We start from the raw sequence: 23,119 nt of genomic DNA on the forward strand, positions 1-23,119 counted from the left end.
TTTTCTCGGTCTTGAGATTGAGCTTGTCAACAACAAATCAAAGAATCGATCAATTAGTATGAGTCCATTTGAAGCAGTGTACGGTCAGAATCCAAATAGCCCATTGGATTTGGTTCCTTTACCCGTGTCAGATCATTTTAGTGGGGATGCAAATGATATGGCTAAATATATCAAAAAATTGCACGAGCAGGTTCGAAAGAAGCTTAAGGAGAGCAATAAAAAATACAAAGAAGCAGGTGATAAGCATAGAAGGCGTGTGGAATTTAAAGAAGGAGATCTTGTTTGGATCAATATGCGCAAAGAGAGATTTCCAAGAGGCAAGCATGGAAAGTTGCAAGACCGAGCCGATGAACCGTTTCGTGTGCTCAAGCGCATTGGTGAGAATGTTTACAAGCTTGATCTACCTGACGACATGGGAGTTTCCGCAACTTTCAATGTGGCTGATTTGGAAGCTTATCATGGAGATGGTGGTGATGATATTTCGGCCTCGAGGACGAGTCCTTTTCAACCGGGGGAGATTGATGCAAACACATCCTCTATAGAGGGTCCCACACCAACGTTTCAGAAAAAAAAAAAAAAAAAAAAAAAGGTCTACAAAGAAACCAGATTATCTAAGAGATTTCATTCTCTGATTTTATCTTCTTTTAGTCGGTAGCTTGGTGTCTAAATTTACTTGTGATAGGTGATTTTAGTAGTTGTTATTTGGTAGGACTTTAACTGATAAGTACTTTTTATTTGAAAGCATTTAGGACTCTTTTAATTGGATCTCTTATACTATGTATAAAAGGAGAATGAAACAGAACGTGAGGGGGACTTTTATTATTCAAATTTGATATGATATTTTAAGGAGCAATAGCAGCTTTCTTCTGTTACCAGTTCTTCTGTGTTACTGTTTTCACAAAAGGAGTAGCTTCTGTTGGATATTATCTTTCTTCCTACTTCAATCCCATTATCATCCAATGGAGATTATTTTTGGCAAAATGATTATTTACATTGGGGGCTCAAAAAATGAACGGTTTAGATCTTTGAAAAAGGTGGGCCGAGATAAATTTGCTAATAAATACATGTTATTTGAGGTCTGAACGTAGGTGCATGTATTTAAAAAATAAAATAAAGTGGGGTCTACATTATTCAAAGATCCAAACCTATTTACGTTGCGGCCTAACAAATGAACGGTTCGGATCTCTAAACAAAGATCCAATTGAATGGTGTAAATCTTTGAAGGTGGGCCTCATTGTATTAAAAAAAAAAACAAAAAAAAAAACACATACACCTACTTACAAACACCGTATAAAGTGTAGCCCATCTACATATCGGAGGGTTACATAGGATCATCCTTTAAATTTGGTTGCAAATCGTTGATTCCATCCCAGCTTACTACCAAAAAAAAGAGTAAAATGAAAAAACAAGGGATGTTGTTTTGTCAGTAATCCGAATCCTCTTCGTTTAGTTAGTAACATACTTAATGTGAGCTTTAGTTTATGGCTGTGTAGACAGGAGATTCCTCTGAAAACAAAAATAGACCCCTTGGGACTTTGATTCTTCTGAAACCATAATCTAACTTGCATTACTATATCCATGTGGTGTGAAACAACCAATTACTCCAGAAGCTTAAGCTGTTAGAGTTGGTGTTATTTAATCATTTATATTTCAACATGTAGGACCCAATGCCTCAAGTATTTCCAGAGAAATATAGCACATGTCCAACTAAAAAGGATTCATTAAGGCTAAATTGTCCATCTTTCAAGCATGCCACAATTGTGCCTTAGGTGAAGTCAAAGTGATGTATAAGAAGACAACAAAGAAAATTCACTAAAACATACACAAATATTTGAGAGAGAGAGAGAGAGATTTTCACTTGACCTGCAAAAGAAATGGAAAACAGGGTTAGCAAGTTTTGAGTAGAAACAAGTTCCTACTCTACTAGTTTGTCGTGCTATATTTTTTTTTCTTCTTTCTGTAACTAACATGAATTTAAAGTTATCAAGGTTTGGTACAGAGCTCACCGAGAACCGTTTCATCATCGTTTCAATTGTCTCCTTAGGGTCTTGTCAGGTTTGTACATAAGCATCGATCTTGTTCATCTCCTACAATAAGTCCTAGCAGATTATAAATCCAATTATTATTATTATTTGAATGATATATACCAATGTGATGTATGCAAAGCATTGCAAGACTTGATAGATCGGCGCATCTTATGATAATCCAAACACAATGAGACCAAAGGCAATACATTTAACAAATGGCGGTCCACTTGATCCATGGATACAATCAGTATGAAGCGCACTCAAGAGTGATAAGAGGGGAAGCGTATGACAGTAAATAGTACAAAGAATAATAAACAGTACAAGGTATGTTAGACAATATGTAAACAATAAGAATGTGCATGGATAAACTGAGAAAGGCTGAAAAAAAGTAGATATTCAGCTTGGTTATGAAACCATTGTAGAGATACTTAGGGTTTACATATATCATTTCCTTGCATATAATACTTGCTCAATAATGTACTAATTAATATGTCTTGAATTCCTCCATGAGTGATCACCCATTACAGTACTGTACAGTTTTACCCAACTAGTGGGGTCTAGGGCCATGGTTGTGACCCTGGCTGGCGGGTGCAGGGGTAGTGCACCCCTTGCCCGACCTAGAGTCTTGTTCAAATTGGACAGTCTATTCTTTAATCCCCACAGAGCTTTTGCAAGAGATTAACACTGCAGTGAAGGTTTCTATCCCTAGCAAAAAATCTTTCATCTCCGGCAAAGCTAGAATTCATCAAAATCCTTAGGAAAATTCATGTTTTTAATCACTCCCTGGCGGAGTCAATGATGGTTCATGGACAGAGCCCCAGACCACTAGGTTTACTATGCTATTGAGGGTATTTTAGTTATTGTAGCATGTATTTATATTCACTAAGGAGCTCCATTTTAAGGTTATGGGAAACATGTTCATTTTGGGTTTTGTGTTTCTAATTTATTTTATCTATTGTTTTCGTTGTTTCATTCGGATTTTCATTCACAACTAAGTAGAGATATATTAAAAGATATAAAATTAGGCTGCAACGAGGAGAAACTTTGTAGTGAAGGAGACAAGAAGATGACAATAAGAAAAATGAATTTAGCTATATCAGTATCAGCTCTGTCACAATATGTTTCAGAGTTTGATGTGCATCTATCAAAAACCATACAAAAGGTCAGAACATACATGGTTTAATTTAGGAACATGCTTTGATTTATAACAGACATTGCTTGAAGGATGCAATTTGTAAACTACTTTGGGTGGTGAAATGGTAACAATTCCATAGCATATAAAATTCTCTATTCAATTTCCTTTCCACGATATTTTACATATGAATCTACCAAAATCTATTCACTTAATGATGAGCTTCCAATACTTTTCTCTATTCAATTTAATGATGCCTTCGTTTCCTTTTCATGTCATGGGATGGAAACAATTGTAGCATAGAAATTATTTTTCCGTGAGAACAAAACATGATAATGATGAGCTTCTGAAAGGAGAATGGGAGATATGATTTGGAGTCAGAGCAATAAAGATGTAAAATATTAGGGAATTGTGAAACAAAAGGAAAGAGATAGGAGATCTTTTTTTCCTAAGATTCCCAATTTCCCATTTGGTCCATTTACATCATACCTCTCCAGTCAATATTCTATTTGTATTTGTCCAGTCAATTACGATTACGGTATTACTATTCATAATTTGAATTAGAATTGTTGTTATTCTCATCTCACGTTCGCCTAAACAACAACAAAAAACTACTTTCTATATAACCATTCTCATTTCGTTTGATTCCAATCAATTCAACGGTTAAAAAAAATTGTCTGAAATTGGATCAATCAAATCATGATATTATAGCATACCTCTATCCACATCACTAGATTAGGCCTGCCTGTTATGATGTCATACTTCTTCACTTTTAAGAAGAAGATCTGAGATCTTTCAATAAATGGAGCATACACAATATCTACCTGATGGTTACATATTATTCATGAATCAAAACATTGGGCCATGGAAGTGAGATTTAGTAAATAACAAAATCTCTTTACTACATATTTCATCTCTATCTAATGAGAATAAAAGGAAATATATCTTTTGTTTGTTAAGAAAACAACTAATGCAGTTGCAGACTTGCAGTAACATAGAGATCTAACAGTGTGAGAATCATGGAATACTAATTGAACTATGCAACAATAAATCTCATCAAGGCATGTGAACTAAAACAACATATTTTCTCTATAAAACTTGAATCTGTACCCCATGAGTTAGAGGTTAGAGGTTCCACAAACTCCATTTCTTCAACAATTCCCGAAAATACACACTGTCAGTGACAAGTAGGTTACTAGAGTAGGGACACGACCTCCCATAATACAATGAGGCATGCCCACAACAGCATAGTGGACCCTACGTTCAATTTCCATTGGCCCAAAAGTCATCCAAATCAGACAATCCTAACATCCAATAATATGTAGTTTTGGTCATTGAATGCGGACCGCTGCTTATACATAGTTTTTGACCATTTGCGTTCAACAACCAAATATACCCATTATTGTATGTTAGGATTGGAAGATAAGCATGAATTTTGTGCCATTGGAGATCAAACATAGTTCCTATCAGAGAGATGATTTAGAAGCAATCAATGGTAGGGAACACCATGAAATAGTGAGCATGCCTCATTGTATTACAATGAAGTCATGCCCTCTGAAGCATTCCTCTTTCAGCACGAACTATTTGAACCCATAGGGTCTGTTCTCCACGGGGATAGAAATCCTTGGATAAGCTGCTCTTGGGATTGGCTATCATACTTGGATAACGATAGCTTGAATAAACCCCTAGGATTAGCTACCCTGCTTGTATAGTATACCCTACTTATTGGGGCTGTTCTCAACGTTAACGAAGGATAGTCGATAGCAAGCCTATCCAAGGATAAAATAAAGATCGATGTTTATTGCAATCTGTAACACTCGGAAAAATTGCAAGCATCAGTTGTATTTGGTAGACAAACATATAAAGGAGAAAAGTATTGGAATCTAAATGAAAATGAAGAGAATTCTAGCCTATAAAGAGTAACAAAGTAAAGTTATTACTTACCATACTAAATTGTCCTAAGAAAAAGAGGACCATCATCAAATTTAGAAAGTGCACTTTCTATGTAATCGAAAGATGCACCTGAAACAGATTATTGTTGTCAGTCAGTCTGTGATTAAATTTCTTGCATAGTCAAATAAAATGCATAGAAAAAAACGTTTCTAATCTCACCAACTTCAGATTCTGCATCTCCCTTGGAAGCAAATGCGCTAAAGATGACTTTAATGAAGGAGTCACTGCAAGAAAGCAACTCTTTAGAAAGCTCTCTCTTGGTGGGACCCTACAGTTTTCAGTGCAACATTGTTAAAATGTTGAAGATAAACAAGGATTAGCATCTAAGTTCCAAATAAAATTTCCTCATCTTACAACAGGGAGAAGTGCAGGGCCTTCAAAGTGGGTATAAATATCTGTAATTAGATCCAAGCTCTCCCCTTGGATTTCGTTATTATGCTCAAGTGCAGGAACCTGTAGAAAAAAATATATATAAATATGCAGTGTTTGGGAAAAGCATTTCATCAGAGGCAGTGTTTTTTTTCCTTTCTAGATAAAAATTGTTGTTAAGGATGTCAATAGAAAATGAACGGAGGAATTTATGCAGATGTGATTAGAATAGTAATCTTGGCCAGAGGTGTTTCTGTGTCAATGAGTGGTAAGCTTCAAAACAGAACTTGGAGGTAACCATTAAGCCCAAACAGAAGAAATCTGGAATAAAGGAAATACTAAATACCTTTTTTGAATGGTACTAAATAATAAGTATCTTATTGTGCATAAATATAAGTTTCAACAAGTTACTTCCTTGAGAATTAGGCTATACCAAGTACAAAATCAAAAATATTTTGGAAAAGTATGGCTGTCAATAGCCATAGATGTAGGAGATACACAGGTAAATATCTGCAAATGCCAAAATAATCTAGAAAACTAGTAGCATCTAACTGATGTCATTTAACAAATCATCAATATCTGCAAAATGATGCGTCTTTGTTGAGCTTTAGATATAGCCATTGATGAAATCTGATTGCTCCGTGGCTCGTCTGCTCTTTTTTAAATTTGGATTAATATGATGTGGCTGAGAATTTTCAAAGAATTCTGGTTAAGAACACAATACATGGCAGCATTAGATGAAGCCATTGATCAGAACATTTTAGTATACAGAGGCTCCACTTGTGCTTAAGATAAAATCACAACAAATCTAACTACTATATATAAAGGCAAAATGATGGATTAAGTTCTTCCACCCTTTGCTGTTATTTCCGCTTGTGTCCCACTGCCATAATTCCAATTGTATCCCACATGTAAGGGCATTTGTGTCATTTGCCGTATTTCCGCTTTTGTCCTACCTTTTGATCCACACGTCAGCATTACATACGAAAAGTACCGACAAAGGGTACCTGTCTATGACAATTGCGGCAAAAAATTACCAAGAAGAGGTAAAGAGATATGACAATGACGAAAGAACTACTTTATATTACTCATGCAGGACACTTGCAGAATATTGATGGATTCCGGGCACCTGAAGAGGAACAACAATTATGGAAAAGCCTATCGATTGGAGGGCTAGGATCAGCCTATATCGATTGGAGGGCTAGGATCAACCTATGGAAATGGTTTTACGGGCACAACCGATTGATGTTGTGTTCCATCACATGGACGGTTTAGATCAACCTATAACCCTCTATAGATTGGAGGGTTCAGATCAACCTATGAAAATTATATTTGGGGCACAACCTATGTAGGAAGTGGCCCATCCAAAAGAAATTTCTTTTCTTTTTGTCTGGGATTTACACGTCAGCATTACTCTTTTACCATTAACCCCTTTGCTGATATCTAACATCTATCTCTATGAGAAATTATTTCAAGATAAAATCGTAATCTACATACGAAAAGTACCGACACAGGGTACGGGACATACCATACATTTTAATAGAGTGAGGAATGTGATCATCAAAATACGGTGAGTAGTGCCATTATAAAATATGGTAGTGAGAACATTAGCACTATATATAATTTCAAACCGTCGTTGTTACTTAGATGTTCCCACGCAGGTTGGGTTCAACCCGAACCCGACGGGTTCAACCCGAACCCGACGGGTTCAACCCGAATTTGGGTTCGGTCGGGTTAAGCTTTTTCGCAAATCGGGTTGGCTTGGCTTGGCTTGGGAAAAATCAACCCCAATTGGAAATCGGGTTGGGTCGGGTTCGGATGTCGGGCAACCCAACCCAACCCGAAACCCGAATTTGGGCTCCATCTGAAGAAGTTATGTATATGTGTGTTTTTCTTTGTCAACATTGAAATAATCTCCACAGTCCACAATGGACGGTTTGGATAAACCTATGGTGCGAGCCATACCGTACTTGAATAAAGTGAGGAGTGTGATCATCAAAATATAGTAGTGCGGATAATATTTCCCTTTGTTAATTGTTAGTCCCTGTTTGGTTTGGATTTTGAGAACCGATTGTGAATTAAAAACTGATTATTGGTGACTCACTATTGGTTCTCAAAATCCAAAATAACCCGGCTTGAGTTGAGGTGGTCAACAATTGGTACCATATCAAATCGGGTCAACCCGACCCAACCCAACCCAAATTGGGTCGGGTTGACACCCAAGTTGCACTCCTAACGATGACGAATAATCTACTTTTCCTTATTCACTATGTGCGGGTCAAATTACAGAAATGTTGATATTACGAATGCAAGACACCTGTAAAAATATTGATGAATTCTGGACACCTTAAGAGGAACAACAATCATGGGAACCTCTATAGATTGGAGGGCTAGGATCAGCCTATGGAAATGATTTTACGGGCACAACCTATTGATGTTGTGTTCCATCACATGGACGGTTTAGATCAACCTATGATGTGGTCTGTACAATTTTAAATGGATAGCACGTGCATCGCACGTGCATTTTTACTAGTATGAAATAAAAAAGAGAAAAATAAATAACTTGCAACAAAGGTAGTGTGTTGCAGTGAAAAGTTCTAGCATTATAAAGAGCAAGTTATGTCTGTGGTTACTTGTGCATATTTTTCCAAGTATCTGCTACTACTTGTGGGGTTCCTATATCTGTTCACATATCAAAAATGACGCGGTGGGAGAGGGATAACTCAAAGTGGTGTAGTCAATGGCGAAGGAGAGAATGAAATGGAAGTCGACTCCGGGGTTTATTGGGACGTCGGAGAACTTGACGTTTTTGAATTCCGCTCCGATGTATTCTCGGAAGAGATTGGAGGATGGGGCTGCAAACACAACACAAGAACAGCCTCTACCATGGATTTCTCTAAGCTCCTCTCCTTTTTCTTCCTTCTTCAAGCTCTCCTAGCTCTTTCCACAACCCAAGCAGCCCCACCCTCCAATCTCTTCAGAGAATACATTGGATCGGAATTCAATAACGTCAAATTCCCCGACGTCCCAATAAACCACAGAGTCGACTTCCATTTCCTTCTCTCCTTCGCCATTGGCTACACCACGTCTGGTTCTCCCTCCCCAAATTCAATGTGTTTTGGGACTCAGACAACCTCAGTCCATCGCAAGTTCGTTCAATAAAGAGTAAGCATTCTCATGTGAAGGTTGCTTTGAGCTTAGGTGGGGATAGCATAGGTGGAGTCTTCGCTTTTTTTCAACCCTTCTACTATAAATTCTTGGGTTGGAAATGCAGTTTCCTCACTAACAAAAATCATCAAGCAGTAGAATTTAGATGGTATAGATATTGACTATGAGCACTTTAGCGCCGATCCCAACACCTTTGCAGAATGCATCAGACGGCTTGTGACGACACTAAAGAAAAATGGTGTAATCTCTTTTGATTCTATGGCTCCTTTTGATGATGACCAAGTTCAGAGCCATTATTTGGCTTTGTGGTAAAATATCGGCATGTTATAGACTATGTCAATTTCCAATTCTATGCATATGATCAGGGGACGACTGTATCGCAGTTTTTGGACTTTTTCAATACTCAGAGCTCTAATTACAATGGGGGTAAAGTCTTAGTTAGCTTCATTAGTGATGGTAGCGGCGGTTTGTCTCCCTATGGTGGGTTCTTTAGTGCGTGCAGTAGGCTTAAGAGTGAAGGAAAGCTTCATGGAATCTTTGTTTGGTCTGCTGATGATTCTATGGGAAATGGATTCCGTAACGAGCGTCGATCTCAGGCCTTGTTAGCCAGTTCCCATTGATCTTTTTTACTCTTCCTCTTTGTACTTTCTGTGCTTATAAGAAATGTTTGTACTTACTGTGGTTTGAAGAAATGCTTTTAGTGAAATGTGTTTTGATAAAAGTTATTAAGGAACCCGACTGTATTTGCAGAGTAATCTCATTAAACATGAAAAGCTTCTTCAAGCAGGTCTAAGTTAATTCCTAAATTTCTCATAACGCCTACTAAACTATCAATTTCAGAAAAAAAATAACTGTTATATTGGTGCTTGATGTTTTTCAGTTCAGTGATTATAAAACCTCATTGGTCTTTTTTCAATCCAGCTAGCGTCTGGATTGATAGACATGTGATGAGAAGGATGCTTTGGAGTTATATAAGGCCTTAGACAATGATACTCCTCTGTTCTCTTTGGTCAATTTCTTACAAGCTCTGGCTATCAGTCCGAGATGGAAAGAGGTTGTGTCTGTCTAATTCTGGGTCTTCCACTCTTTCTCAAGGGTGTCCACCTAGTCTCTCTTCTATAATGAAGATGAAAAAACTGAAAACCCATGTTAGAAATCCTTTAATAATGAAGTAAATGTGGTTTTTGCCAAGCCCAATTTCTCCAAAAAGCCTTCTTTTTTCTCAGGACAATGAAGTTTTCAAAATGAGCTGTGGAAGCTGTTGGGAGTTTCCACGCGAAAGCAAATATCCCACATCGGAAAAGTGAATGGATGTGGAAGAGCTTATAAGGACTTGGGCACCCTCAACAGCTAGCTTTCACAGTTGAGTTCTACCTAGGTCCCAACAAGTGGTCGTACCAGAGCTCGGGCATGGTAATCCCGATATATCCTTGAGGATGGAGAAAATCCCTCAGAAAAGATCTCGGGAAGGTAGCATCAATGTCCCCTCAAGGTGGAGAGAATCCCTCAGGGAAGGTCTTGTAGTTCACACGTTGGTTCCGCGCGCGCGTGTCGGTGTGTATGTGGGTGGCGAGGGGAGGGATTGTTGCGGGTTCTACACGAAAGCATCCCACATCGGAAAGGTGAATGGACATGGAAGGGCTTAACAGGAGTCCGTAAACATGGCTTCACCTGAGTATGGGGACCGGCTCTAGGGATAACGTGTCTCACAGGCCCCACCAATTGTACAATTCCAGCTCGTGTATTTTGTTTTCCCTTGCCTGTTTTGAGTTTGTCTTCAAGGGTGTCATAACCCTGGTTGTTCTACCCTCTTTCTTAGATATTGCTCTAAGGATCAAGCAGTGATCTTGTTCTCGTTCTTGTTCTTTTTCCTGAAATTGTATCATCTTTCCTTATTTACTATATTGGTAGGGGTACAGCTAACCCCAGCTTACCCATCAAAAAAAGTTGGGCACCCTCCCCTTAACGGCTAGCTTTTAGGGGGATTGCAGGACAAAGATGTGAAATCAATTAAGAACTAGTCTTGTTGTTTTTTTTGGAGGCAGACATGACAGAATCTACTTGGAAAACATATGATCGTTTTAGTAGGAGACGAAAATGAAAGGCAAAAGTTTGTGCCGCAGCAAGAATATTTAATTGTTTTGCATATGTAATGCCATGTTCTTTAGCCTTTGTCATAACATTTTTGTCTGCATCTTTAAAAAAAAACATTTTTGTCAGCATTTTTGGGAAAGAAATTGATATTTGCAACCTTTTTTAGTCTTGAATTTCTCTTGGAAAGTTACAGTGGTTAGTGTCAACAACCAGTTCAAAGGAGTTTAAACAAAAGAGTAGGACCCAAGTGGTCCAAAATAAATGCACAGCTGAATTTGAAGAGGGTATTTTGCATTAGAGTTTAGGCTTATAAAACATTAAAAAATTGCATGTGTAGAAACTTTGATAATCTTTACCTTCACTTCTCATATAATCTGTGTGCTCAATTCATCATGTAAGAATACTAAGATTAACAGACAGAGAGAAAAGAAACCAAAATAAGTGTTCAATACAGAATCCATTCCATAACCAAATATTACTGCTAGATTATCTTACAATGAGATGACAGAAACAAAATAAGTTTTCATTACATAATGCTTCTACATAAGAGCCATGCAAATACTATGCATTGAACGAACCAAACACCAATAACCAGTGTTTGGTGATAACAAACAAGATTTAATGAAGAAAATTAAGAAAATTCAACATCCAAAGTAATATTTTTTTTATGGAAAGTATTATCATAGCAAACATCCTTCTGTGTAATGACCATCATTATCTTACGCTGATCCAATTATTTATTTTGACTGCAAAAGAATTGAAAAGAAAGATTTAGCAACTTTATGAGGGAAAAACCAATATGATCTAGGGGTGCAACTTGGGCTGGGTCGGGTTTTGCTTTTTGTTAAAAAATGAATCAGAATCAATCCAAACCCAAACCCAATTTAATGGAAAAAGCTCAACCCAAATTGCTAAAATTCAACCCGAGTTGCACCCCTAATATGATCTCTCTTTGCACCCCTAATAGGATCTCTCTTTGTTTTTACGTATTCTTTTAACATCAACTTGAAGTTATTAATGTGTATAGTGAAGAGGCATAACCACAAACCGTGTCTTGATTATTTCAAGCAACACCTGAGCGTCCCATCGGGTTTGTACATAAGCTTCAATCTTGTTCAGCTCCTAAAACAAGTTTCACACATCATTAATGCCAACCATTGTGAAAATTGAGAGAACCCAACATAATGTGGTGTAAGTGAAATAATTTTCATGTATGGTAAGGGTGCGGGGTTTGTTCTCTGCGGCAAGAATAGTAGAGATCTGGATCTTTATTCTTTTTTTCTTTTTTTTTTAAGATTAGGACTAAAGGCTGTGTAAACTTTTTGTTGCTACTATTATTTGACAGTTGCATTTCCATGTTAGAAAAGGAAAATATTACTTTCCATAACCCCAGGTAAAATACCCTACAAAAATCAGTATTCCATGTGGAACTACACTTTCTAGACTTTACAATGATGTCCTCTTATTGCTACAATTATGCTAGATATCATGTAACTTGCAATTTGACTACAGTATTGCATCAAAAGCGTTTACCATCCCAAAAGAGACGAGAATAACAGGCATTCTAATCATTAAAAATTAAAAATACAGAGCCTAATTTTCGCTGAGTCTAGAATACTTGACTGAGAAAAACTACACGTGTGCATTGTCAGTCAGGAACCTAAATATCAAGTCCAAAACATATTAATAGTCCAAATTCACAAGATGGCTAGCACTAGTCAATAAGAAGATTCAGTTATGAGAAAATAGTTTCAAAATTTTCAAGGATTGACGAGATTTGACAAGAAATGCAACCAGAGTTTGACACGGTGTTGTCAATGTAGGAGCCCTGGTCCAACATTAGTGTAACCACAGATTCACAATGATAATGGTCCGTGCCGGGAACTACGTTTCAAGATCACCACAAACTTAGATTTTAGTCTCTAGGCATGTTCTTAAGTTAACAACAAGCAAATTATTTCTTAATTTTATTTTGCATCTGTTTTAAATCCCTCTCATGTTAAAGTTGACCAATAATTGAAACTCTACTACAAGCATAGCCATATAAACTGTGATCAGAAGTGCCAAGGGTTTTTAAGAGGGGACTTTTCTGGGACTGAGCCTCTAGCAATGGTCAAGGCTTTGTTCTTAAACCTGGCAGTTGGAGGTTCGATCCCAGCTTACATACCAAAAAAAAAGAGGGGAGTTTTATGGTAAATTTTTTGAAGATTGTTAGAAGGCTTTAGATTGGGTTTTGAAGCATTCCTACTGGAGTGCAACTCTGCAAAACTAGATCAAACACTGAAGTCTTGTAGAGGATTGGAGTTTTATTTGGGCTGGATTATATCCTAATTGCATAGGGTCGAGCAAGTCTACGAGTTTTGAGGAGTATTTAGAAGGTCAGATCTCTTCCTGTCTGACTAAGAATGCTCAGTGCCAACCTCTCAATTGCCACCGCCTAGGGTGTTCTAGTTTGAAAAAGTCTGCAATTTGTAGGCTTTGAGTTATCGGGTTGGTTCAGGATATTTCATAGCTGAAGTTGTCAAATTTATGTAGAGATAGGACTTTGGATGTTTGTCAATAAGTAAGGACGGACAGCCTTCCACACATTTTAAGAATTTTACTTCTTTTCTGCTTGAGTTTTTCCTGAATATCATTTTCTTCTTCAAATTTCCGAGTTTCAGAACTTTAACTTCTTTGGCTGCTGGTTCTTCTTCAGTGTGCAAGTTCTTGCAACTTCTTTTCTGTGCTGCTTATCCAAAGACTAGTCTCCTCCATGTGAAGTGAGGTCTGTGAGGGAAATTCTCAAGATTTTCTGTTTAGATTGCATAAAATTTTTGGAAAAGATTTTTTTTTTCAAAATTTCATGCTTTTCCATTGTTTGATTACATAGGAAATAAGGTAATTTGAACAGCCAGAATTCAAGTTTTATTTACAGAGACCTTTAATTTTAAGGATATCATTAAAATTGATCATTTTCTTCTAAATTTTGGAAATGAAAAAAAAATCCTATGAAAAATTTTTCCTTCCAGACTCCGGAACATGCATGACATTTTTAACATACCTCAATCCATGTTGCAAACTTAGGCCTGCCTGCTGTAATGTCATGCTTCTTCACATCCGAAAAGAAGAGCTGGGCTCTTTCAATAAATGGAGCATATGCAATATCCACCTGAAGGATAGACATTTATTCATGAATTAGTAGTAATTTTGGATCATGGAAAATATAAAAATAAGAGGAAACTGCATTCCACTAATTACACATTTATATTTGAAATGATCAACTCACCATTGTATTTTGAAAATAATAGCCAACAACCTTTTGAAATGATCAATTCACCATTGTATTTTGAAAATAACGGTTAACAACCTGTTCTACTTGCAATAACATGGAGAACTCAGACTGTGGAGAAAATCATGGAACAATATATGAAACATTTTGTAATATACAATTTGAAACTCCCATGATAGCATGTGAATTAATATTATTTATCTTCCCCAAGTATCCATCACCTAAGATGGCTACAAGCACACATTCACGAAAAGAGTTTACAATATGCTTTTATTGTGAGTCATTTTTTACAAGACAAAACAATTACATGTGTATGTTAACAAAAGAAAAAAGAAAAACATAAAATACATGGAATAAAAACAATCATATCTGAACAAATATCGGTTCTATGTCGTATATCTAGGAGTTCTTATATTACTATTTCTTAACATTTGAAACTGACATTTTCAAATCATTAAATACCATATCTTATAGGGCAGTGATAAATCGACTCCCCAAATGGATAAATTGACTCCCCATGTGTCTATCTCTCTCTCTTTCTCTCTCTACCCTAGAGGAGAGAGAAAGACACATGGGGAGTCGATTTTTCAATTTGGGGAGTCGACTTATCACTCGAGTCGATTTATCACTCCCCATCTTATATTCTTACGTAAATCATGATGTTTAGCAAGAAAACCAAGATATCTCACAAAGAATATTATTGTGAAAGACGCAAATTAAGATTCAGAAATCAAGACGTTGCAGAACTTTACAACAAAAACTGATGTGAGAGAACATTTAGGCACTTTTATAAATTTTACTGACATAATTTAGATAAAAATATATATCATCATGGAATAGAAAGTTGGAATCTAAAATTCAGATTGATTTCCCAATTCCAAATAGGAAGAGGGGTTCTTAATTGTTTTTGGAAGTTCTTCGGAAGCAGGTACAAGTCAACACTAAATGTGAAATTCAGCACCAACGCACTCTCCTTTTCGGAATAATTCATCCAAAATTAGAGTACTTAAAAGAAAAGGTTCAAAATGGTGATCCGCCAGACCACCCCAAAGATTGGTCCCATTGTTTCAGTGGATCTCATCATTCCACCAATGGGAGCCACAGGATTGGGCTTTTTGGCCGACTACCATCCCTTTCCCTTCAAAATAATATACCTACATTACAAGTATTAAATTCTCAAACTGAATGTGAGGCAAAATGTAATGCAGAAAATAAAACTTATGCCTGACACTAAGTGGTTGAACACAGTTAGACAAATGGAGTAATACACACTTATGTTCGCCTTTCAAAAAAAATACAGAACAAACATTGCAATTGGAAAAAAATGAATGAAAACTAACCTAGAAAGAGTAACACGATGAAGGTATTACTTACCAAACTAAATTGTCCAAGGAAAAAAGGGCCGTCAACAAATTTGGAAAGTGCACTTTCTATGTAATCAAAAGATGGTCCTGACACGTTATGAAGAAAGTAGCTTGTAATTAGATATCATGCTTTGTTTTAAGATTAAGTGCATATAAGAAAAAGTTTTCAATCTCACCAATTTCATTGACTGCATCTCCCTTGGAAGCAAATACTTTAAAGATGGCTTTATAGAAAGTGTCGCTGTAAGAAAGCAAATCTTCTGCAAACTCTCTTTTGGCAGGATCCTACAGTCATTCGGAGAAACATTTTCAAAATCTCGAAGCTAAATAGGGATTAAAATCAAGGTTCAAATAGAGTTCCTTCATCTTACATCAGGCAGAAGCGCAGGGCCTTTGAAGTGGCTATCAATATATTTAACCAAATCCAAACTCTCTCCTCTAATTTCGTTATTGTGCTCCAATGCAGGCACCTGCAAAAATGATTGAAGATAATCATCTCAACATGTGGACTTTATTTCTTTCTCTACAGACTTATATCACCATGTTTTTTGGTCGTTATGCTCTTCATGTATATCACCATGTATTAGCTTTTTATGATGAATGGAATTGACTTTCAGCTTGTCCCACACAAAATCAATTTCCTCACTTTTTCACCTTGTATAGCATTAACAAATCAAATAGATAAATTTTACAAGTGGATGAGGTGTTGAGCACGTCTGGACTGACAGTGGATGTAGCCAAGCTGAAACCAGGCAACCTCTATGTCAAAGAAATATCTGAGGTGTCCAAGACCATTCATATGTGGTGTAGGTGCATCTCAAGATGAAATAAATTGAGCTCATTATCTTAAATATCCAAAATCACATTATCACCCGCATATACGGGAAGGGCAGTTTAAGCATGGGCAGATGAGATCATATTTTGAGAAAAATTAGAGCTTGATTAGTAGTATCAAAAGTCGTAATTAAGGTTAGGTCTATCTATATGGACTGCAGTCAGTGTTACTGTTCACGATCTTATTTCTTCTACCATATTTTCCTCTCCAGTATTGTGCTGTGTTGTGCCATATTTGAATTTTCTGCAGTTTGACATCCTTGACAGATATTCCAGTTACTAATTTCAAAACTGTGAAATTTTCTGGGTTGCATTGCTGAAACCTAGACATTAGTTGCTTAATTCTCTGCATAAGTTAAATTGATTTGTGTCAGCTTGTCAAGGCCTTTGCGCAAGCAGCAAACAAGATGAGCATTATGAAGTTGTAGAAATAGAGAACGACAAAGATAAATTTCCTCATGGAACCTACAATTTAATTTATTATTTTGAATGTTTTTAACCATAGTTGCCAGAGTGAGAAGCAAGTGCGAAAAGTGAACGTAGAAAGCGAAGGCTTTAGAAAAGACAAAAGTGAAAAGCTCTAAAGAAAGTAAAGATGAAATGTGCGGGAAGTGCATGAAGCATGCAATAAGCCTCATTGGAAGTGAACAACAAATGTGTAGGATGAGAAGTGTCATAGCAGTTTAAGGGAGAGAGGTTGACGTATGTAAGGATTAAAGGTAATCAGAAGACTTTATGACAGATTAGAATTACATGTTTTAGGAATTTATAGCTTCAAATGTTCTATTCATGTAAATTTAATGTTAAATTTTTGGGAAAAGATTCACAAAAAGTTTTATTGAAACTTCAGATGTTTTTTTAAGTTGTACACACTCTTATTTAAATAAGCTCCTTTAACATTATAAATACTCTTTTGGAAAGAAAAAAAATACCCTAAATAGGAAGCATACTACTTGAATTCAGTCAAGCATAACAAAATTCCCTGCATCTCTCTTGAAAGGTCAACGAGAAGACAAGGGGGCTTAGAGTTTCCTTTGAGCTACCTAATAGTAGTAAGAAAATCACCTTTTATCGACACCCTAAAGTAGCCAATAGCCACCCAAGTTTTTAACCCAAACCAAACAGCTTTAACTCCTGCATTTTTGGCATGATCCTTGCCACACAATCATCCAAATCTAACAAAACCTCATCATAAACATTAGAAACTACACAAAACATTATTTTAAATCACAGTGGTTACTCTCAGAAAGGAGACTTCTGATGGTTATTTTGATCAGATTTATTCTAAATGTATCTGCCCACATATGTTGCAAAATCAATGGCTCTTTTGGTTTTGGCCTTGTCTGTAGCCATAGATGATCTGTTCCATTTAATGTTGTGATTTAATTTGTCCTAAGGAAATCACAAAGTGAAAAAGGTCTAACACCCAACCTATTTTAGAAAAGTAATATGATCATCGACAAAGGCAAAAATAGAGCAGAAAATGAGAAGAAACAGACTGATTTCTGTTGTTCAATTCAAGAAGAAAAATACAAAGAATAAAATGAATAGACTGCATAGAGTTTTTTACCATGTGTGAAATAAACAAGTTTCCTATTATTATACCTTAACCAAATCAGCAAATAACAATTTACATGCCAGAGATAAAGTCTCATTTTTGGTAGGTGAGGGTGTGCTCTCCTCATCTCCGAGAACTCTCTAAGGGCACATGGTTAGACATAACCACAACACAAGACACTGAATCATAACAAAGGCACAACACAATAAACTAGATCATAACAACCTTTTTTTTTAATAGTAGCCAAGAATATATTAAAAAGAGACCGAGATGGTGAGATTAGAAAGAGAGAAGGCAAAGAAACAACTCTTCGCAAAAGACAGCAAATCAAGGAGGAAGGTAATAAAAAAAGCTAAAGATTCTTTGGATACACCCTCTCTAGCCAAACCATCCGCCACAGTGTTCGCAGATCGTCTCACATGCGAGAATGGTATGGATGATGATCCAATCCAATCAAAAACTTCATCAAAATAACTATGGAATCTCCATGGATGATTTTGTGATCTTTTTAACCAACGGATCACATTTAGTGAATCCCCTTCCACAACCAAGGAATCGAATTGATGATGATCCACTAGCTTAATCCCTTGGTACACCGTTCGAACTTCTGCTTCCGATGCATCAGTTACTCCATGGAGATGGATAGGTTGTTATGATCCAGTTGTTATTGTTAGAAATGAGATTAGGGTTAGAAGAGAGGAAGAAGAAGAGGAGTGAAGGATGGAGAGTCTCCACTAGGGAGCTCCTCATGAATATGATGTATATATAGGCCCAAACTAGGGCAACAACATACAATGACTACAATACCCCTAACTAATACAAGTAATGTCTAAACTAACCTAATACATTATTCAACAGTTATGATGGAGTAACTGGATCATAACAACCTATCCATATCAATGTTAAAAAATCCACCAAGGAAATCACGGAATGGCTGGATTCGACAAAGTTAGAGGCCTTAGGCAATCAAAACTTGTTCGATTCAACCTGAGTCAATAGAAAAAATCACCGAGTGAATCATTGACTCACTGGAGTGGCTTGGGTATTGCAATGTATGATTTCTAGATTGAATATGAGTTTTTAGACATTGAGTTATCCTACCTATCACAATAAGACAAACCCTATAAGTATAACCGGAGAATAACTAAATAACTACAACTAAAGGGCCAATACTCCCATCAGTCTCTATTATATATTAAAGAAAGGCACCTTGTTTGTAGGGTAGACCTTCTCCTTGTACCAAGCAGGCCTATTTTGTAAATCAATGGGAACCAATTTTATATCATCCTGCAATCCCTGCTCTCTCAATTAAGAAAGAGAAAAACAAGTAACTCAAATTAGAAATGAATGATAACCCAATGTAGATCATAAAGAGTCGAATTCAGTACAACTACAAGAAAGTCATCAAGGGAACCGAGCACAAATTCACAAACCTTATAATTTCTAGCAATCCATACACGCTGTGCGAAAGGGCATATATATGATGTATACAGCCTTCCAAAAAAAAAAATTTGCAAGTCAGATAATGAAAAGAAGAATCTGAAAATAACCCAGTCTCGCAAATAATGTCTCATGAAGGAAAACCTAAAAAGAAAGAATAAAAGAACAGTTTGAAGATCCTTCCAACAGACCCAAATCAGAAAAAGGCTTGCTGACTACAGCAGAGACATTAATTTTCAAAACAGATGAAGACAGTTAGGCCCTGTTTGCATTGGAAGAAAAACATTTCTGAAGGAAAATGATATTATTATAACTAATTTAAAGGGATATTATCATAAATCCAAGGCTCCTCTAAGTAAAAATTGAATAGGGTTGGGTTCCATGCATCTTTAGAAATATTTTTCCTGTCCAAACTTTTCCAGAAAATTCTTGTAATCCTAACATGGCCTTAAAGAGAAACAAAAACCTAGAATTCAAAACAAGTAAAACCCATAACAATCAAAGAAAGAACAACAAATTACAGTAAGAACAGATTGACCTCGTGGTTCCATCAAAAAGAGTGGGTTGCTCTGAGGTAGAATTCAGATCATCAGGGAGAACCTCTTGTACTTTTCTAAACAAACAAAAGAAGAACAATGAATAAGAACAATAGCACCATTAGCCCACCAATTGAATAAAACTTAAATATACAGAAATTTTAAAGCAAACACATGAAATTAAGAAAACCCAAGAAAAAAATTGTAGTATGGAAGAGATTCATGAAACTACCCTGTTGCCATTGAGGGATTTAGAAATGGTATGTGGGTTTTAGAAATTGTGAGGAGTGATGCTGTTGCTCCAAATGAAGTATATATATAGCCTGGGCAAATTGATAGAGACGTCAGTAATGACATATGGTATGAAAGAAGAAATTTGGATTTGCATTAGCATTTTACTCTTGCATTCCATGATCGACAAATCCAAGATGCTTAGAACTGAGGTTTTATATTGTTTCATGTATGTAGCCGTTTTATCTAGCATTGTTCAAAAGGTGCCGTATCATGTATGTAGCCGTTTTATCTAGCATTGTTCAAAAGGACCTCCTTAGGATGATCCAAACCGTCTATTTATTGGACCACAACATAAATAGGTCCTCCTCAAAATTCATTCTTTTGGGTACAACTATTTATGTTGTGGCCCAACAAAAAGAGAGAATTTATAGGCAGATTAATATTGGGAAATCATTTCAGCACTCCAAGTTTTTGATGAAGATGCGCAAGGGCTTAAACATGGGAGCGCTAAAATTCATTTTCATAGGATAATTGAAGGGCTTAAAAGAGCTTTTTGAGAACCGTAATATTCTACTGACAAACCCTTTAAATACAACACAACAAGATACCTCACGCATTTTTGTCACAGGAAATGATTTCTGCACTCCATTGTTTTGATAAACAAGCGCTCCACTTGTTTGCCGTGTAGTATTTAAAGGTCTTTAAGAGCTTTTTGAGACTATAATATTCAGCCCTTTAAATACTACATGATAAAAATTGGAGCGCCTGTTTATCAAAACATTGGAGCACTGAAATCATTTCCCTAATATTTATTTCTAAAAAGGGAAATGATATCATTAACCATGTTTTTATAATTGGGCTGTCCCATCTTGTCATTTATTATTCAAAGAGCTGTCAGGTTTTGTTACAGTTCTCAAAAGGCTCTTACAAACCATTTAAAAAGGAAAAGAGAAGCTGCATTTGTGAAATTATTAAAGTATGGTTGTGGATGTAAACAATGATGGGGAGGAAAATAATCAAAATATGGTCCAAAGAGTGAAAGTAATCGGATGACTATCGCAGCCATCGTCTATAAACCCGAAAATATCTGTGATCAAATTTCCAATGGTTGCCTACAATACCACATTTGGTGTATGGTCTTAGTCATCGAGGCCGTTGATCCGATGAGCTATCTTGGGCGACCTATTGGTTCAAAGTCTGGTGCCGAATAGAGATCTCGTACGCCAGATTGAGGCCCCAAAAAAAATCAGCAGCTTAAAGACATCTTGAAGGACGTCTATTTCATCATGCTCGATTAAAAGTCTCGACTCAATTGATAAGGGTGAGACCGTGATGCCCCTTTCATATAAGGGCACTCAAGGTACATTTGATTGCATAAAAAATTGGGAGAATCAAAGTAGAAAATGTTCACATTTTCCTTTGGGGAGTGATAAATCGACTCCCCAAATTGATAAATCGACTCCCCATGTGTCTTTCTCTCTCCTCTAGGTTAGAGAGAGAAAGAGGAGAGAGATAGACACATGGGGAGTCGATTTATCCATTTGGGGAGTCGATTTATCAATGCCCTTTCCTTTTCCATCGCTGTTTGGTTGTCATTTACTATTCACAGTTCTTGTGAGTTACAAATTTTCCAAACGCAAGCCTTTTTTTCTCCCAAATCCGTAGGAAGAGGAAAGCAAGCACGTGAAAATTTACAAACCCCCCAGACACAAACAAAAACAAACCAAAAAATGGCTAGTCTAATTCTAGTGTTTGGGTAAGCATTGGAATTCAGTAAGGGGATTAGTCGTGATTCCGCTTCTGGCACCTGGTAGCATTCAGACCAACGTCGGAATGGAACCAAATTTTCAATAAACTTTCCAGTGTATTTCAATCAATTAAATTTTTGGTATAGCAGTTATGGTTGCAACTCGGGTCGGGCAGGTCGGGTTTTCCATAACTCCAAACTACATGAGAAATTATCCCGGGTCAGATCAGGTCGAGTCATTGTGAAAAACCTGAGAGATTCATTAACCCGAATAGAATCAATGGGAATTCGGATTCACAAGAAGCTACCATGATGAAGATCCGGATTCAAAGCTAGGCGGAAAAGGGGTAATGACAGCGATTAGCAATGATGCAGCTGAAGATTGATCGAGAAAGACTATTGGAACTGCAGTAATGGAGACAATGATTTCAAAAGGCTGAAATGGCAACCCGAAGCTTTGATACCATGACAAAGTTTGAATTGTCTTTTTTGTATTGATTTCTCTCACAATCTATACATAGAGAAATTATATGATGAGTGGGCGTACAAACACCTACTCATCATCCCATCCTTGATGTTTGATCCAGCAAGAGAAGCTGTTGTTGGATCAAATAACAAGGCTGGTACCTCCATCCAAGGTTTTAAATTTCAATCGAAATTCGAAACTGAAATTGGGTTAACTCGAAACGTTACTTTATTTCGACCGAAATTTTGAAATTTCGGGCGAAATTTTGTTTTCCTGAAATTTCTGTTCGAAATTTTAGGGAAGATCACGTTAAACTCAACTCAACAAAGCCTTTGTCCCAAACTAGTTGGGGTCGGCTAAAATGAATCCTTTAGAAAATTTTCATGAAGAAGCTAAAAGGAATCTACCTGGCTCTAGTTGGGTTCTTCTACGTGGATTATTTTCTTCCATTCTATCCTATCCAATGTCATGTTCTCCGTTATGTTCCTAGCTAGCAGGTCTTTCCTCACTGTTTCTACCTAAGTTGTTTTCGGTCTGGCCCTATCTCTTTTTACTCTATCAATTTGGCACAAGTCGCCTCTTCTCACCGGAGCATCCAAAGGCCTACGTTGGATATGTCCAAACCATCTTAAACGGTGCTATCTCATCTTCTCCTCAATTGGTGCCACCCTCACCTTTTTACAAAATATCTTCATTTTTAATTCTATTTAACCTTGTGTGGTCACACATCCATCTAAGCATTCGCATCTCCGCTACACTCATCTTATGCACATGCTGCTTCTTGGTGGCTCAACATTATGAGCCATACAACATGGCTGGCCTCACAGCTGTCTTATAAAACTTTCCCTTCAACTTGGTAGGGATTTTACAGTCGCACAGAACTCATGAAGCAAGCTTCCACTTCAACCAACCTGCTCTTATTCTAT

General features: G+C 36.8%; 1 protein-coding gene, 1 long non-coding RNA gene and 1 pseudogene across 3 annotated transcripts; 1 reads left to right on the plus strand and 2 right to left on the minus strand.

The window, feature by feature from the left end:
* Window positions 1-1,727: 1,727 nt before the first annotated feature.
* On the minus strand, window positions 1,728-4,316 carry LOC143848528 (uncharacterized). The gene is made up of 3 exons (XR_013235409.1): window positions 3,876-4,316; window positions 2,007-2,087; window positions 1,728-1,863 (listed from the first exon to the last, which is right to left on the minus strand). It is a non-coding gene; the product is annotated as an uncharacterized LOC143848528 (long non-coding RNA).
* Window positions 4,317-5,489: 1,173 nt separating this feature from the next.
* Window positions 5,490-20,173, minus strand: LOC143848527 (glutathione S-transferase L3-like). Of its 2 annotated transcripts, none has more exons than XM_077357478.1 (10): window positions 19,979-20,173; window positions 19,749-19,823; window positions 19,204-19,264; window positions 18,980-19,066; window positions 15,750-15,848; window positions 15,555-15,663; window positions 15,389-15,465; window positions 13,787-13,894; window positions 11,792-11,865; window positions 5,490-5,565 (listed from the first exon to the last, which is right to left on the minus strand). In XM_077357478.1, the coding sequence occupies exons 1-10, from the start codon at window positions 20,101-20,103 to the stop codon at window positions 5,514-5,516; spliced, it is 867 nt and encodes a 288-aa protein (XP_077213593.1). In that variant the 5' UTR covers window positions 20,104-20,173; the 3' UTR covers window positions 5,490-5,513. The 2 variants fall into 2 exon arrangements, with proteins under 2 accessions (XP_077213593.1, XP_077213594.1); XM_077357479.1 differs by lacking the exon at window positions 5,490-5,565 and adding an exon at window positions 11,426-11,489.
* LOC143847849 (chitinase 2 pseudogene) lies at window positions 8,368-9,269 on the plus strand (annotated as a pseudogene).
* Window positions 20,174-23,119: the final 2,946 nt, after the last annotated feature.

Source organism: Tasmannia lanceolata, unplaced genomic scaffold (assembly GCF_043159265.1).
Source record: "Tasmannia lanceolata isolate RefF3 unplaced genomic scaffold, GAP_Taslan_0.1 ptg000016l, whole genome shotgun sequence".
NCBI lineage: Eukaryota > Viridiplantae > Streptophyta > Magnoliopsida > Canellales > Winteraceae > Tasmannia > Tasmannia lanceolata.

What these genes read in the sequence shown, in the direction of transcription:
- LOC143848527 (XM_077357478.1), bottom strand. Translation starts at nt 20,103, where the DNA reads ATGTCATTACTGACGTCTCTATCAATTTGCCCAGGCTATATATATACT. An exon ending in AATCCCTCAATGGCAACAGG is followed by an intron (nt 19,824 to 19,978) that starts GTAGTTTCATGA and finishes TTGTTTGTTTAG; the next exon opens with AAAAGTACAAGAGGTTCTCC. An exon ending in AGATGCAGTCAATGAAATTG is followed by an intron (nt 15,466 to 15,554) that starts GTGAGATTGAAA and finishes ATAACGTGTCAG; the next exon opens with GACCATCTTTTGATTACATA.